The 17,044-nt window shown below is 43.0% G+C and overlaps 1 protein-coding gene and 1 pseudogene across 2 annotated transcripts in view; both read left to right on the forward strand.

Moving 5' to 3' along the window:
• CTNNBL1 (catenin beta like 1) overlaps nt 1-17,044 on the forward strand; it is a 150,217-nt gene that overhangs the window by 27,685 nt on the left and 105,488 nt on the right. The window contains exons 2-4 of one of the 2 annotated variants that reach the window (XM_037044034.1): nt 1,894-2,082; nt 5,472-5,531; nt 5,975-6,081. In XM_037044034.1, the coding sequence (XP_036899929.1) occupies nt 1,894-2,082; nt 5,472-5,531; nt 5,975-6,081 (356 nt within the window). The remainder of the gene's footprint in view (nt 1-1,893; nt 2,083-5,471; nt 5,532-5,974; nt 6,082-17,044) is intronic. The other variant, XM_037044035.1, reaches the window with a different exon arrangement.
• On the forward strand, nt 7,201-9,909 carry LOC118985822 (heterogeneous nuclear ribonucleoprotein K-like; annotated as a pseudogene).

A 17,044-nucleotide genomic window follows, 5' to 3' on the forward strand; every position in this document is an offset into this window, starting at 1 on the left:
AGTTCCCCACCTGCTGGGGAGCTGCAGGTTTAGTTTGGAGCCTGCTGTCTTTTAGGAGCAAGCCACCTTTCCTTTCCTTCCCCTTCTCCCATGAAAACCACCACCTCCGTTTGTGTGTGGTCCGTGTTTGCTGGCATATTGATTTCTTGTTTTTCTTTTTTTAAAGTGTAGACCAGTAGCGACGACAATAAATTGTTTTATTTATGGGAAGAGGTTGTGATCATATGAAATTATAACCTATCTCAGTGAGACGAGGAACAGAGTGAAAAATAGCAGGTGGTACCCCACCAACCAAATTGTCTATTGTGAGTTTTCTAATGTCATATGCTTAAAGTTACTGAAGCACCTGGTCTGTGGAACAAGCAGGGTACATGAATATAGCGGGGGTGACTTTGCACCACTGGGACAGTAAAGTGCAGTGACAGTGTGAGTGTCAACTCACAGTGAGATGTGTAACGTGTGCACTAGAAATGTGTCTGTTGTTACCAGACAATTTAGCAAGCTGGCAATGAATGGACATTATTTTCTGTGTGGAAGTAACATACCATCTCACACCTACCATACTGTTGGTTATTATAACAGATAAAGAATAGGTTATTTGAGGAGCCTAATGCAAATGTTTTATGTTGGGGAAGACAGAGTCATGTGGATTACCTCATAGTAAGAATCTTTATATTTATTTGGTGCTGTTATAGTTTGGAATTCTTTTATCCTTTGGTACAAACTTTCGTTTGTAAGATGAATAAGTTCTGGGGAATCTAATGTATAATGGCATGAGTATAGTTAACAATTTTGTACTATAAACTTGAAAGTCACTAAAAGCAGTTCTTATGTGTTCTAAAAAAAAGGTAATTATGTGAGGTGATGGAGGTGTTAGCTAACCTTAGTGTGGTGATCATTTTACAATACGTATGCAAATCAAATCATCATGCTATACACCTTGAACTTACACAGTGTTATATGTCAGTTATATCTCAGTAAAGCTGGAAAAACAAAATAAATGGTACATACACACAAAAGCATCCTTTTGAAATTCATAGGGAAAAGGGTTATAATCTCCATTTGCTGATGAGGAAACTACGGCTTCCTTAGGTTAAATGAGACGCCTGAAGTCACACCAGCGGTGACCTGAGCTGAGCAAACATGGAGCAGTTCAGCGCCCAGTGCAACACTGTTTCTCCGTACTGACGGAAAGCAACTGTGAGAACTCCAGAAACTGCAGTGTTCGGGCAAAATGAGGTTGTAACAGTCCAATGAAAGAGCTCAGGACTAGGGGTCAGGCCATGCCTCTTCTGTTTTTAGTGCTGCTGCTGGTTTCGTGACCTTGGGTAATACTTGACCTCTGGGCCTTACTCTACTCTTCTGTGAAGTAGGAACTTTGGAGTGCAGGAGACCCTTGGAAGTTACGTGTAATGTTCTCTGTTTGAACTATTTGGGGGTGATGGTAGTCTTCCTTAGACGTGAATTAAAGCTATGTGCTCAGGGATTGGTATTGGGGATTATGTGTATTAAAGTCACCTACAAGGTAGATGGCTTTTTGTTTTTCCTTAAGTAACAAGTAAATTGAGTGTAAGCCAGTGTCCCCATCTCAAAGCAACTCTGTTTCCTATGATTTCTGTGTGTATAGGCGCTTTTGTGAAGTGGTAAAACTTTGCATATTAGATAAATTTTGTAAAAAAAAAAAACACCAAGCCATAAAAATTATAGTTGACTTTAATCGTGTATTTATAGAATCATTAAATGTTTGAAAGATACCACTTAGAGCTTTAACCCATTTTGTATGCAGTAGTGCTGTTTAGTTGGGGAATTCTTGGAAGCTTTTAGAATATTTGCTAGGTACACCATTCTACACCTTTTCCAGCTGTGAAATCCTGTGTTTATTTTTTCTCTTAGCCCAACAGGGGCACAAAACGTCCCCGGGATGATGAAGAGGAAGAGCTGAAAATGCGTCGGAAACAGGCTGGTACTCGAGAACGTGGCCGCTATCGGGAAGAGGAAATGACTGTGGTAGAAGAAGCAGATGATGACAAAAAAAGGCTCCTTCAGATTATTGACAGAGAGGGTGAGGAGGAAGAGGAAGAGGTAAGGTGGCAGAAATGGGCGGGAGCTGAGGTGGCTGGCTCTGACAGTCTCTGTAGAGTGCAGTCTCAGATACTTAATTACTCTGAGCTCTCTAGCTTAATCTGTAAAATGGAGTTAAGAATACTTGTTTCACAGAGTTGAGTGAAGGTTAAGTAGGACAATACATTGGGGAAGCATTTTGCAAAAGTGGAAAGAACATTACAGATAAATTTTTCAAATTATTTTGGGTTATGTGTCATAATCGGGGCCCAAGCGCGGACCCAGAGGGTGATTGGTATTGACCGAGGGGCTCAGGGAGGCTTTCTAGACTAGACTCAGGACATGGTGGGATTTCATCGCACAAGCGGACGATGGACTCTTCAGGAAGTTGAAATGGCATTAGCAAAGCAGCAAAACTGGAGGAGTTCAGGGGAGCTGAGGGATTAGGTGTTTCAGGGTTACTGAAAAAAATGCAGTTTAGGGGGAGAGATGAGTTTCTACTGCTTTCAGGGTTCCTTAGACCTCTGCCCCCACCCCTGTCTCTGGTCCTTACTTCTGTGCTTGTCACTGGAACGCTCTTCTCATCCTAAGGAAGAACACCCTTCCTGCGGCTGGTTTGTCCTCATTCGGGTCTCCGTTCGGATGTTCCCTCCGCAGAGAAGTCTTTCCGATCTCTGCGGTAGCCCCGCAAGTCCTTCTCGCATTCTCTTCTGCTTTATTCAGTGCTCTCTTCGCAGCGCTGATCTCGGTGTGAAGTGTCGGTTTGTTTATTTTACTCATTTGTTGTCCCCTCCTCAGCCTCCTGTGAAAATAGGGATGGTTCTGTTTTGTTCAGCACACAGAGTGCCCAGAGCAATGCCTAGTGCTCGGTAGACCCTTAATAAATATTTATTGAATGAATAAACAGATGAGGCTGAAAAGAGGAGAGGTAAAAATATCAGTGATTAAAAATAAAATGGCCATACCTTTGTGTCTCTTTAAATCCTTAAGTGTTAACTTGTATGTTATTTCACTTTGGCATTTTTTTTTATAAAATTTTTTTTCTTTTTCACTTTGGCATTTTGTTCAATATGAATTATGGAAATAGATTCTTAAGGCCCAGCTGTTTTTTTGGTTCTCTCAAAGACATGATGCTAAGTTTGGATTTTAAAAATGAAGCTGGAATAGTGTGAATCTAAGAGGGAAAAAAAGTTGATTTGTATTTCACAAAGGTCGTTACTGTGTTATGACGATAACGGTCATTAGCATTCATACCAGGGCTAATTTGGGGGTCTGCCCCTAAAAGGTGGTGACACATTGGACATCCGTGGTGGGAGACAGTTCCAAATGCCCTCTCCGAGGACAGCAGCCCTGCCAGGCTTTCAGCCAGACAGCATGTGGAGCACATCCTCCCGCCTTCCCTCCCTCCCCTCCTGCTCTTTCCCTCCCCGCTTTGCCCTCCCCCTCCCTCTCCCCCTCTCTCTGCCCTCTCTCCCTCCTTCTTCGCTAGCTTCTTCTGCTCAATCTCTTGGCCCTGCAGCAGCAGTTAATTGGCAGGTACAATTCCCGTGTAGGGCAAGGCTGGTACGGGAGGATTAGGATGGTAGCTGTCATGGGTAAGTGGTTTTCAGCCTGAGAGACGGAAATATAATGTGGGACCAGCCTTTCTGTTAAGGGACAGGGAAAAAGAGATCGCTTTGTAAAAATGACACATGGAAGGCTCCAAGTTCAGGAGTTATTTTCTCACTGCCACCAAAGTCCCATTTGATGAAAAACAAGTGATGTTTGCCCCTGTAAAGTCACGTGAACTTGTAAAATATTATTGTCCTTTTTGAGCTACCTCACCAGCATTCATCTCTCTGAAACCTCCCTCTGGTTCCTGACATTGAGCTATTGGAGATGCTGCTGTGGCCGATGACTAAGACTGATAATTCAGTTTTCCCGCAGTGTTGGAGAGAAATTAGAGGGGGGAAGGCCAGTCCCTGGAGAGGCTAGGACTTTGGGAATCCTGTGAGAGCTGCATTAACACTAATACTTTTTTTTCTACAGGGTGGGCAAGATGTTAGCCAAGGGGAAGAAGAGCAGTGGATATTGAGGTTGCTTGAAAGTGATTTAACTCTTTCCTAGAAATCTGGTTTATTTTAGTTAAATCCCAGCGATACGCTGGGTACCTGGTGCCTATTGTGAATAGTAAGAATACCAGCTTCTGTTGACGTAGTATCATCTAGTTTACGAAACAATCGTGTGTACCTCATCTCTTTAGAGCTCCTCTGTGACCTTAGAAGATACAGGTAGTATTTCCTCCCTTCCTCTCTCCCTTTCTTCCTCTTGTCCTCTTTCTCTTTTCCTTTCTTCATTCCTTCAGCAGCTCTTCACGGGGTCCCTGCCGTGTGCCAAGCACGGTGAGGGCACAGAGGAGTCAGCACTGAACAAGTAGATGTGGGCTCCCAACAGGGCTGTTTTCCCTGGTTTGGGGTCGGGCCAGTTATCTGGGCCAGGTCGTGTCGGACCTTCCTTACGGGCAGGGTGGGGCAAGAATAGGTTTACGGTTGTTTGTACGGGAAGTAATACAACCACCAATAGTAATACAAGAATAAACTGCATTTTGCGTACTCATGACTGTAAATCTATTTTACCCTACCCTGCATGTCGTGAAGGATTTGGAATTTTATTCTGAATGTCAAGTGGATGAATTCAGGAAAGAATTATGAGGCAGAAACAATTGGATTTGGTGAGGGTTTGAGGATTATATTCAGCGCAGTAACACTGCAGTGTGACTAGTGAACGGTGAAGCCAGGCTCGGGTGCTGATGGAGCCAGGGCGCTGAGTTCAGTGTTTACCATGTCTGGGAGCCTCTCTTTAAGCTGTAGACCCTGGGGAGGGGCTGGGGGTCCAGGAGATTACCTTAGGGTCCAGGAGTCATGGTTAAGAATCTGAGAAATGTGTCCTGCCCGAAACGAATTTATTGGTGTCTTCCACTTAAAGCCCAATATAAACAAATTGAGATTTAACAAAACAATAGCTAGCATTTTTTAGTGTACTTAGAAAATTATGGGATGATTCAGTGCTTTTTAGAAAGATCTGTTTCAGGGTGTCTTCATAGCAGTTTCTTTATTGCTTTTAGGTGTGAGTTACGGCCAACGACTACAGAGCTATAAAGCTAAGAGTTGGGAAAGGGTTAGGCAGAGTGTATTGCGGCACATTACGTTAAAGTAGAAAATAAACTGAAGAGAAAACATTTCTGAAATTTTAGTATAGATTTTCTTGGTGGGAATGATTTAGTTTTCAGAAATTTATATACCTTTGTGTAGGTGTTATTCTAGTATACGAAATAAGAAAACTCTGTGTGATCTACTAGTGTTTAAATGTTTCCTCTAATTCTTGATGTTACATCTGGATTCCAAGCACCTGTGTGGCTCCCTCCTCTGCAGGTAGTAAGGACCAGACACAGTAATGTGGAAGGAGTCTGCCAGTTAGCTGCCGTTCTTACGGTCGGTACAGACACGGGCGGAGGGTTGGATTTGGCTGGTGGACCCCAGTTTGCTGACCCTCCTGTGGGGAAAAGATTGAGGGCCAGTCTCACTTACTGAGCAAGTCTTTTTAAACCACTGAGTGTGATCTTGCCCCTACAACAAAGGAGAACAAGGACAAGAATAATATTAACTAATATTTGTCCAATATTGTTGCTTACTCCATGCCCTACAGTCTGCTCACGAAATATTTGCTGACTGAGTCTTCAACACCATAAAATGGACTTCCTGGGCTAGATGTAAGATGGAGTGATGCCAACGAGCGTGCCAGTGGGGGAGACAGACCGTGTGCCAGTGGGGGAGACAGACCGTGTGCCGTGCACTTCACCCAGAGCGGCGAGTGGCAGAGCAGCATGTAAACCCCACGGAAAATGACAGTTGTTGTATGTGTCCTTTTATACCAGGAGGAGCCATTGGATGAAAGCTCAGTGAAGAAAATGATCCTTACATTTGAAAAAAGGTCATACAAAAACCAAGAGTTGCGGATCAAGTTTCCAGACAATCCAGAGAAGTAAGGCCCTGTTTTGCTGATACCCTTCTCCTCTGAGGTGCTTTGTTTGCTATTTTTGATTGTTTTGTCTGCTTTGGTTTGTGTGATTGGATTAGGAGTCCCAGGACGACTTGCATGTTTGGGAAATCACTAGAAGGACTCACAGGGCTCAGAGTCATTGGTACTGAGGGCAGACAACCACGTCAGCAAGCGGGAAAGATATACCGAGCAGAGTCTGGGGAAATTCGTGTACAGACTTCCCATGTTTCCTCCCTCCCCCTAAGTGGGGTCAGGCTGACGTGCTCCCTTCCCCCGCAGAGAAATGTATCCGCACGTGTGCAGTGTCTCTGTCCAGACAAGTCCACGTGAGATTCCAAGTCCTGTAGCCATGCTGTGCCAGGAACGCCAACCGGAATTCCAGACCCTCAGAAGGAAAGGCAGAGAAAACAGCCTTATCACACAGGGAACTTTTCAGAAGCCACATTCCCAGATGGCAGCCCGGGAACCAGGCCCTTGTCAAGATGAGACCTGTCCTGTTAACTCTTTTCTGTGTTATTCTTCTCAGGGCCTAGAGGAAGGCACTTAATACAGTTAAGGAAGAGATAGTTAATACATTTAATACATTTAATACGACCTGGCATTTAATACAGCTAGGAAGTGATAGTTAATGTGGTTATTACCACACTGGCTGCTCCGTGCCCTGTGAAGTCCTGTAATGAGGACTCTGGTATCTTTCAGTCAGTCTTGAATCCCGACTAAAGGGATTTTCGTATTTATACAGACTTTAATGTTCTGATGCTCTCTCTCCCGCCCTTCTCCTCTCCCTCCCGGGACATGCACTTTTAATGAGTCTTAGTATGTCCAAGGCCTCTAGGCAATTAGGAGTTGGATAGTATAGTCTTTGCACTCAAGTTTATTGGTTTGAGGCACAGTAGCTATAAATGCACAGAAGGAAATATGCTCTAAGAGAAATACATACAGAAGGCTGTGGGAGCGTAGGGGAAGAAGCTGTGAATACCAACTTGGGGGCTACTAAGGGCTTCACAGAAGAGGTGGTATTTGAGCTGGGCCTTGCAGAATGATCTTGACTTTAGTAGGCAGCAGGGAACACAGAAAGATGTGCCAGGCAGTGTGACTAGCATGAACAAAGGTACAGAGGTATCGGAGGTCATCAGGTCCTCCCGGCAACCTGGTAGGGCTACTGTGGCCCACTGTGTCTCTCTGGACTTCTTCAGTGAGGGGTGAGAGGAGAGCCTGGTTACCGGGCCTAGGACCACAGCGCTCTGACAGCAAGAGTGGCTGGACCGCAGCCCAGCCTTCCCGACACCTGAGTCCCGTCAGGCTTTGTGCTGACTTTCACCATGGAGTAGCCCTTGTCATCTGCACTGTGTGTGTGTGTGTTTGATTACACAGGTAACACGTGAGTGGATTTTCATTGTAAAAGATACCAACATGCATAAGCAGAGTAAAAAAAGAAAGTTCTCCTTCACCGCACTGACCCCCTTTCCATTCCCCTACCTGAGAGAGCCCTGGTGAACACGGCTGTGAGTGTCCTTTTGGACTCTCTTCTGTGTACTTATTTACATATACACGCAAATATTTTTTTCTCACCTAAATTATACTGTACTATTCTTCACCTTGACCTTTTTGGTCATATAACCAGAGCTTTTCATCTTACTCTATGCATGTTTGTGTTTTCTGTGTGTGTGGGACTGATTATAGTATTTCATGGTTTGTAGGTACCATGATTTGTTTATTGCTTTTCTATTACCGACATTTGGTTATTTTAAAAATCGGCTTTTGTGAACAATACTGCAGTGCACCTTTGTGTGCCTGTGCCTTGGTGTAAAATGTGTTTCTATAGGGTAAATGTTGACTCCCATATAGAAGGGTATGTACATTGTAAACTCGGATAGCTGCTGCCGATTCCCCACTGAATTCTTTTATCCTGCCCCCAGCAGGTCTCTTTTGCTACGTTCTTGTCCACAGTGAATGGCGTCAGTCTTAAACATCTTTGTCATTTGTTTTAGTATTTCTGTACTCAGAGGTCTTCCTGCATTAGACTCTGTGTCCTTGGAGGAGGTGGACTGTGTCTTGTTTGTCTCTGTTTATAGTACCTAATACAGTATCTGCCATTCTGTAGGTGCTCAGTAAACATGAGATCTCCGTTCATGTCTTTGCTATTACACTTATTGCTCAGAACCTAAGGATACATTATGAGGAAGCGATGCCCTGGGTTGATAACTCTGGAAATTTATGAAATCCAATTGTCCTCCTTCTGGGCTGTACCAACCTCAACGTCTTGCTTACAGCCTATAGATTGGTGTTCCTTATAATCCAAGAGAATAGAAACTGAATAGCCAGAGGAAACCTTCCCCAACAGGAAAACCAGTGGTGAATTTGGTAGATGCTCTGCAGAAGGTATGGAAGAGGAACAAGCTTTTAAAAGATCTAGAAACAGTGACGAGATGGTTGAATTCCATTCTGTCTTAGAGCAAGAGTGCTGGGGCAGTGACTGGAAAAGGAGGCGAGAATATTAAGGCTTGCCCTGGCCGGTGGGGCTCAGTTCATTGAGCATCATCACGCAAAGTGAAAGGTCGCGGTTTGATTCCTGGTCAGGGCACATGCCTAGGTTGCAGGTTTGGTCCCTGGTCACGGTGTGTGTGAGAGGCAACCCACTGATACTTCTCTCCCTCTCTTTCTCCCTCTCTCTCTAAGAAAATAAATAAATAAATACATATATACATACATACATACATATGAAGAATACTAAGGACCTGCATACAGACTATAGTGCCATTGTTTGCAGTGCTGATATTGAAACAATTGGAGAAATTCTGAAGAAACTCATTCCTACCTTGCGATCCCTACGCATCCCTAGAAGAGGGCCTGCAGTCGCCATGGCCCACTGCAGCCGGCCGGCTCCCGCTCGAATCGGATGCTGTGGAATGCTTACGTTACCAACCCTGGAAAGGAAGTGACTTTGTGAATTGAGTCTGCTGGTTCATCAGAGTCTGGCAGGGGGAGTTATTGGGGTCACAGTTGCTAAAATCAAGGAGCTTCAAGAGGTCACTCAGACAACAGCCTGGCTTTTCCAGGAATGCTGTCCTCATTCCACTGACAGGCGTCCTTGTTGGAGGAAGACCTGTCGGGGTTGTAGGGAGCGTGAAGGTCATCCTCGAGCTCACATCAGTCTTCCATCAGAGGACGTGCACAGCCCTGTGACCCCAATTTTACAGCGCTGTTTGGTGACCGCTATGGGTGTCCCATGGGATTTCCCATGTGGAGAAGAGACCGTTTGACAGAACGCCTCCTGGTCAGAGTGGGCATCCGATGCCTCCATTAGAAGAGATCGTGGTGATCTGTGCTCCCCATGAGGGCCCCTCCTGGCCAGGGTGGCCGGGGTGGTAGCAGAGCACGGAATCTTCCTCCCCCTCCACCAGCACCACTTAGAGGAGGACATCTAACGGCCTGTGACAAGAAAAGGAAGACTTGGAGTCTGTTAGGATGGCGTGGTTGGTTTAGGTGCTGGTGAAACCTGGGATTCTGCAGTGGATACGTGGAGCCCTTCAGAACGTCAGGTGGCTTACGAACCGCAGGGTGGCTCGGCGTGATGACTCCTCTGTAGGCTCATATGGTGATCTTGGGGGACCTGTTGTTACTACACAAGGAACTATTCCAAGATTTGTCTGGATCTGTTACTGGCAAAGGTGGTCAGAGGATTAAACAAATTCATCATGAGTCAGGAGCTTTGATCAGAATTGATGAGCCTTTAAAACAGTCTGAAATCGGATGGTCACCGTTACAGGAACGCAGGGCCAGATGCAGAATGCACAGAATTTGTTGTAAGCGGATGTTGAAGGTTTGTGATGCAAGATGTGTGTGTGTGTGTGTGTGTGTGTGTGTGTGTGTGTGTGTAGCATGAAGCTGTATCCTGGAAAGTTTTTTTCTAAAACTAGTGAAGAACGAAGGTGTCCTGCATCTTTTATTTTTTTTAATTTGCTTCTGTTTAAAAAGCCAACAGTCCTCTGCTTCGTAGGTGTTCTGCATTTGAGGTGTAGTGAAATCTTTGCTGTTCACCAGGTGTAATGTTCTAGTTCCTTACGAACAGGGTCAGGGAGAGGGTGTGTAAAGATTGACAGTGAAATTTGGAAACAGCAGCACAGTGAGTGAATTTTAATTTTTCTTCATTGTTGGTGGTTAAAAAGGAACGCCCCCCTATGTAACTATCATGAATGTTTTGCGTTGTGGTCACTGTCATATTTGGGGGCGTGGGGTTTAGGGAGGAAAAGTGCCAATCATTTATATGTCCCTGGCCTCTATTCAGAGCATTATGTAGAAAGTGATGCTCTTTTTTTGTGAGAAACATTTTATGATTTTTAAAGTAAATTTAGGGAACCTAGGAAAACCTGCAGTTTACTGCTCAGAGTGCCAGCCAGCATTGCCTCTGCCCGTGTGGTGGGTGTCCGTCTGTTGGTTTAGGGCAGTGAGTTCCCGCAGGTCAGGTGCCACATCTTGGGTGCCACAGGTGCTGTAGTGTTACAGTTCATAAACTGGTGTTAAGAAAATGTTGTTTATTTAAAAAAATCAACAGTGTTTTCTGTTCAGACAAAATTTATATACTATTTAAGTTTTTAAATCTGAACATTTTAAAATTGAAATTATGCGTAAGAAACATTTTTTAAATGTTCCAAAGTGGTTAGGAAACTACATTGTGTTTCAACCGTGAGTTCTGGAATTCTTAGTGGTGCAGTGTCTTTTATAATTCTCTAGACCAGCGAGGTGCAGTTAAGGTGAAAATTGCTAGAGCATTTTTGAGTGAAACTTTCTGGTTGAGATCAGAGACATTCAAATGTATTTTCTCATATACGCAACTGTCATTTTGACGGCACACCCCAAAATGCCTCTCTTCACTGGGCTGCAGCTCAGACTCGGGCAACAGTTATCCTTTGCACTTGGTAATCTCTGCACTGGGTAGTCTTCCTCCCAACATCGCGTTGAGTAGAGGGGGCTGTTTCCCTCGAAAGTCAGTTTTTCACGGGCAGAATTACTGAGTTGAGAGGTTCTCAAACTTTTAAATTTCTGGACCCCTCTGTACTCTTCAATTATGAGTGCATTCCAAAGAGCTTATCTTAGAAAATTCTAGAATACACAAGTACACATCTGCTTAGCCATCAGGGCAGTGACATCGGCACATTCCCTTGGAAAATTCTGGTGTTCCCTCCTGAGAGGATGAGAGTGAAGAAGGAGACGCAGGCCTGCCTCAGAGGTATCGAGGGCTTGGTCGCAGACCACTGGGGTGGGGTAAATGTCGCATAAGGGGGGTCGTGTGACTATTTGGTTTCCCAGCACATATACAAGTTATATTTACACTGCGCTGTAGTCTGCGGAGCATGTAGTAGCATTATGTATAAAACAGCAATGTCCATGCCTTAATTTAAAGTACTTCGTTGCTAAAAACCGCTAACCATCATCTGAGCCTTTAGCAAGATATAATCTTTTTGCTGGTGGAGGCTCTCGCCCTAGTAACATCAAAGATCACCATAGTGTATATAATAACAATCAAAACGTTTGAAATATTTTGAGAATTACCAACATGTGACACAGAGTTAGGATGTGAATGAAACTACTGTTGGGAAAAGTGGTGCTGATTAACTTGCATGACACAGGGTTACCACAGACCTTTAATTTGTTTTTGTTTTTTTTTTTTTTAAAAAAGCAGTATCTATAAAGTGAAGCTCAATAAAACAAGCTGTGCTTGTAATACTTTGGTATTGTTATGAGAATAGTTATGATTTTCTGGACCCCTAAAAGGATCTCCACCCACCTCCTACCTCTGCTCTGGGGTTCCAGGGCCACACTTGGAGAACTGCTGACGTGGCTGGATGGTTGATGTCCTCTGTGCCTTGATTGTTGGTTTTGTGTCTGCAGGAGGACTCATCAGTTTCTATTGCTTTTCTATATGTTTGCACTTGCTGGTCATTTGCTAATATTCACTCTTACGGTTGAAAGAAAATATCCTGCTGATCTGAAGCAAATGCACATGGACAGGCTGGCAGAATAGTCTCCGTCATACCAGATGGAACCGATGGCCCCATCTCAGCCTGTGTTGCTGTTTTAATAGGTTGCTCTATTGCTTTCCCATTGGCCTCTAACTTGATCCACTCCCCCAGCTGTGAGTCATTCATTACTGATGGTGTACTTGCTGGCTAGACAACCCTCTACAAATGTTGCAGTGTGCTCTTTAAATGAGTAGGCTTGTGCTTTGTTGACAAAAAAGAATAAAATTTTCTTTGTTAAGTATAGCAAACTTGAGGGTGCCTAGATTTGTTGAGCACCTATTATGTTCCAACTATTGTTAGGCACTTCATATTTATTATCTCTTTGAATCCTCACTGTGATTCAGCTAGGAGAATTAAGGGCACCGAGGTTTAGAGGTAGGTTAGTTGCTATTTTCTGTCTCCCTTGACCAGGGTGATGTCCCGTGATCTGGGCTGCAGTGGCATCTCCTGGACAGCACCGGATCCTTACAATTAATTGCATTTAATGGATTGTCTATATTTGTGCTAGGCTAGGGTCTCCATGAGGACAGCAGCTTGGGTTATTTTGTCATCTGTTATATCCTCGGTGCTTAGCACAGTCACTGGCACCAAGTCTGTGCCCAGGAAACAATTGGTGACTTACTGCTAGTGGTTACACAGCCAGTAAATAGTGTGGCTGCGGCCGTGACTGAGGTCTGTCTCATTCCCCAAGTCCAGGCGTTTTCCATGATGTCTTGTTACTCAATGTAATACTGGGTCCCGGTGGTATTTTTATGTTTTCCTGCTCACAGTTGAGTTTCTGCTTGTTTTTTTGTTTTGATAATTTGATGACTTTCTAAATTTAAAAAGACATTGGACTAAGACTGTATATTTAGAAGAATTTCAAAGTTGGAAGGGACTGAAAGGCACAGTCTATTCTCCCTTCTATTCTTGATTTTTTTTTCTTAAATCACCCTTTATTAATGACCTCCAGTGACACCTTTCATAATCTGGCAGTTCTGACTCTTAAGATTTCAGCTTCAAATGAAAAAGAATTTCTAACAGATTCTCACGCAAGAGGATATCTAGACTCCTCATAATTTTGGGCGCTTCCCCAAATTAGCTTTTATATCCCTTCTAAAGTATGGTTTCCATAACAGATGTCATAGAACTTTAGGGTCATCTAACCATGATGACAACTCTGTGTTGCCTTCTTGTAGCCCGAAACCATAGCAGCGTGTGCGGCAGCTCCTTCCCTCAGCCCCTTCATTTGGCAGGTCTTTGCTGAACCGTGGGCCAGGGAGTGGGGCCCAGGGCCGGGCGTCCGGAAATGAACGAGTGGTGTCTGACCTAGCGGAGCTGTCTCGTGGTCCGATCTGCATTGTGGTTACAGTTGACCAAGTTAACCATCAAAACCTTTCTACACACGTGCCCTTCTTAAACTGTATCTCTCCCAACTTATGCATTTTATCCTTGACTTTTTGGTTCAGTGACGTTCTCTGTGTGGACCCTGGGTAATTTTCTCCTGTTAGATATGGACCATCATTGCCTGCCAGGATCTTTTTGAATTGATTCTGTCAGCTGCTGTGTTCACTTTTTCTGTAAGCTTTGTATACTTTGACATTTGTTAAGTTTGTCTTTTTAAAAAATTTTTTTAAAGATTTTATTTATTTATCTTTAGAGAGGAAGGGAAGAAGAGAGGGAGAGAAATATCAATGTATGGTTGCCTCTCATGCATCCCCTGCCAGGAACTGGCCTGCAACCCAGGCATGTGCCCTGACTGGGAATCGAACCATGATCCTTTGGTTCTTAGGCCCGTGTTCAATCCACTGAGCTACACCAGCCAGGGCTTAAGTTTGTCTTTTATACTCCTTCACTCAGATTATTGATGTAAAAAAACCAATAAAATAATGTAATTGACTTTAACAGGCCCAAGATTGGTGCCTTGTAGGATACCACCAGAGGCTTCTCTCATTCACTCACTCACTCACTCATTCATTCATTCATTTTCATCCAAGTCCCCAAATCTTTTTCTTGTACTCAACATGATTTTGTTTATTACTGTTTCGTATCCAGATTCATTTGCCACTTCTTCCTGGTGAACTATAAAAATCTTTTGTCAAGTTACTCTTCAGAAATCAGAATTTTTTTAAGTATCCATTTAAATTTTTTTTATTCATTTATTTTTAGAGAGAGAATAAAGCAGGGAGAAAGAGAGGGAGAATATATGTGGGAGAGATACATCCAGTGGTTGCCTCTTGCATGCCCCCAACTGGGACCTGGCCCCATAACCCAGGCATGTGCCCTGACAGGGAATCAAACCAGCAACATTTCGGTTCACAGGCCAACACTCAGTCTACTGAGCCACACCAGCCAGGGCTAACGTACTCATTTAAGGCAAATAAGCCTTAGAGATTTGCTGAGTCCGTTAGGTTCAGAGATTATCCAGACCTAGTACCCCATGACACATTTGAATTCTGCACCAGCCCTTCCAACTCATGATTCTTCTGATTTGGCTTCCACATTTTAGGTGATGAGAACAATCTAAAAAGGTGGTCTATTCATAAGCACAGTGAAAGGAACCTTAAAAAAGTGGTGTGGATAGAGGGGGAATCTTAGTAAAAATAATTTTGAAATGTACTTGGAATAATAAACAGGTAAGAATAGACAAGGAAGCATTGAAAAAGAAGACTAGGAAGGAAGTATTTTGCAATAACAGACATAAAATATACTGTAACAATAGGAAAGTATGATCCTGGCTCAAGAATTTATAGACAGATCAATGAAGTGGAGTGAAAAGCCCATACACAGATGAGCGCACACATTAAATTTAGTGCATGAGGCCCTGGTTGGTGTGGCTAAATGGATTGGATGCCAACCTGCAAACTGAAGGGTCACTGGTTCAATTCCCAGTCAGGGAACATGCCTGGGTTATTGGCCAGGTTCCCCAGTAGGGGGCACCTGAGAGGCAACCACACATTGATGTTTACCTGTCTTTCACCTACCCTTTCCCTCTCTAAAAATAAATTAAATCTTAAAAAAAATTACTGCATGATAGAGGTGGCATTTCTTCAAATCTGTAGAAAAAGGGTAGATTACAGTATTGGAGCAATTGGTCAGACATTTGCAGAAAACAAAGTTAGATCTTTGCCCTATATTGTGTGCTAAAATAAATTTCAGATTTACTTACTCCTAAATATTTGAATATGTAAACATAAATGTACATAAAAGTATATCATAAAATATATCTGATCTTAACATAGAAAAATACTGCTCAGGATACATGTAAGATATAGTTCATAATGGCAAAGATTTGGCTACTTAAATTTTAAAAACCTTTATGTCAGAAAGCACAGTATACTAATTAAAGGGCAAATATTTTTCTCTGATTTATTATTGTTTTTGCAGCATATGAGAAAAATTAATTTCATTAATATATGGAGTGTTTATAAATCAATAAATAAAATGAAAACCCTGATATAAAATTGGCAAAAAGAAATACAAATAGCTAATAGACATTAACAAACTTTTAAGCATCTTAGTATCAGAAATGTAAAATAAAAAATAAGTTAAATTTCATATCTCAAATTGGAGGAGATTTTAAATGGATAAACTTTGAGTACTGTTTCTGAAGATGGCGAGGGAAACAGGCACTTTATACGTTGTTGATGCCTTTCTTGCAGAATATAGCAAAACCTGCTAAATGATGTGAGCTCTCTGGCTTGGCACTTGCCTTCCTGGGAACTTACCCTAACACAATAATGATAAACATGGTCATTGTAGTGTCACTTGTTGTAGGGGAAAAAAATTAGAGACCATCTGAATGTCTGACAAAGGGGGATGAATAAAATGAATTATCCATAAGAGAATACCGTGCAGCTTTTGACGATGTATTACTTAGAACAGAAGTTTCAGGTATAGGCTTGATCTCCTACACCTGCTCCAAGTTTGATCGCTGGTCCCTTTTTGGAACACTGAGTTGAGAAGGGTTCTGAAGCTGCATCTGGGCTCAGCAGGGAAGAGCGCTGTGCTCAGTGAGGGGTTTGCGGGGGGGGGGGGGGGGGGGGGGGGGGGGGGGGGGGGGGGGGGGGGGGGTGGGGAGAGAGACTGACAGCAGCGCCGGGTCCTGGCTTTTCCTGTTGTGGAAGCACGTTTAGTGCTAAGGGGAGGTGTTCAGCCTGTGTTAACAGTAGCAAAGATTGATATAGAACTACATTCTATGTAGGCTGCTTTTTGGGGGGAGTAGGGGAAAGGGTAGGAGTTGAGAAAAATGACTTAAACATACCCAAATATTGTCAATGGTTATTTCTGATTAATGAGATAATAGATGATTTCCATTTATTTTTCGAGGGCTTGTCTTTTTCCTCCCGGTTTTCTACTAAAAATAATATTTTGTAATCAGGAAAATATCTATAAATGTTATGGTTTAAAATAGTAATGGGGAAAAACAATGGTTAGGGGTATTGTCTAAAATATGGACATGTTTTAAAGGGTTATAGTCTCCAGATTTTGTTCCTCACAGAATCCAGATTTCTAAAAAGGTGGGATTTGCCTGGCCCTTCGGCACCTGGAAGTTGATGATGCTTTATGACTTCAAGAGTCTCCACTCACGCTCCTTTTCTTTGTGGCCTCGATTCAGTTAAGCAGGCATCACTGGATATATAGAGATAAAATAATTCCTGTCTTTAAGAAATTTACACTCTAGCAGGGAAGACAGACATAATAATAGCAATAGTAGCAGTAAAGGAGGAGGAGGATGGGGAGGAGGAGGAGGAATGAGAGCAAATATATCGTGCTTTTTGCTTGCCAGGCATTTCTATTCATCCATTTACTCTTTAATAGTATCCCTATGAGATAGGTAAATTTATTATCTCCTTTACAGATAAAGAAACTGAAGGCTCAGAGAAGCTCGATGTGTAGGTCAGGTTCAAACCCAGGCAGTCTGGTTTCAGAGTCTATTTAAA

The sequence above is a fragment of the Sturnira hondurensis genome, unplaced genomic scaffold (genome assembly GCF_014824575.4).
Source record: "Sturnira hondurensis isolate 20B ecotype Veracruz unplaced genomic scaffold, ASM1482457v3 Scaffold0004136, whole genome shotgun sequence".
Taxonomy (NCBI): domain Eukaryota; kingdom Metazoa; phylum Chordata; class Mammalia; order Chiroptera; family Phyllostomidae; genus Sturnira; species Sturnira hondurensis.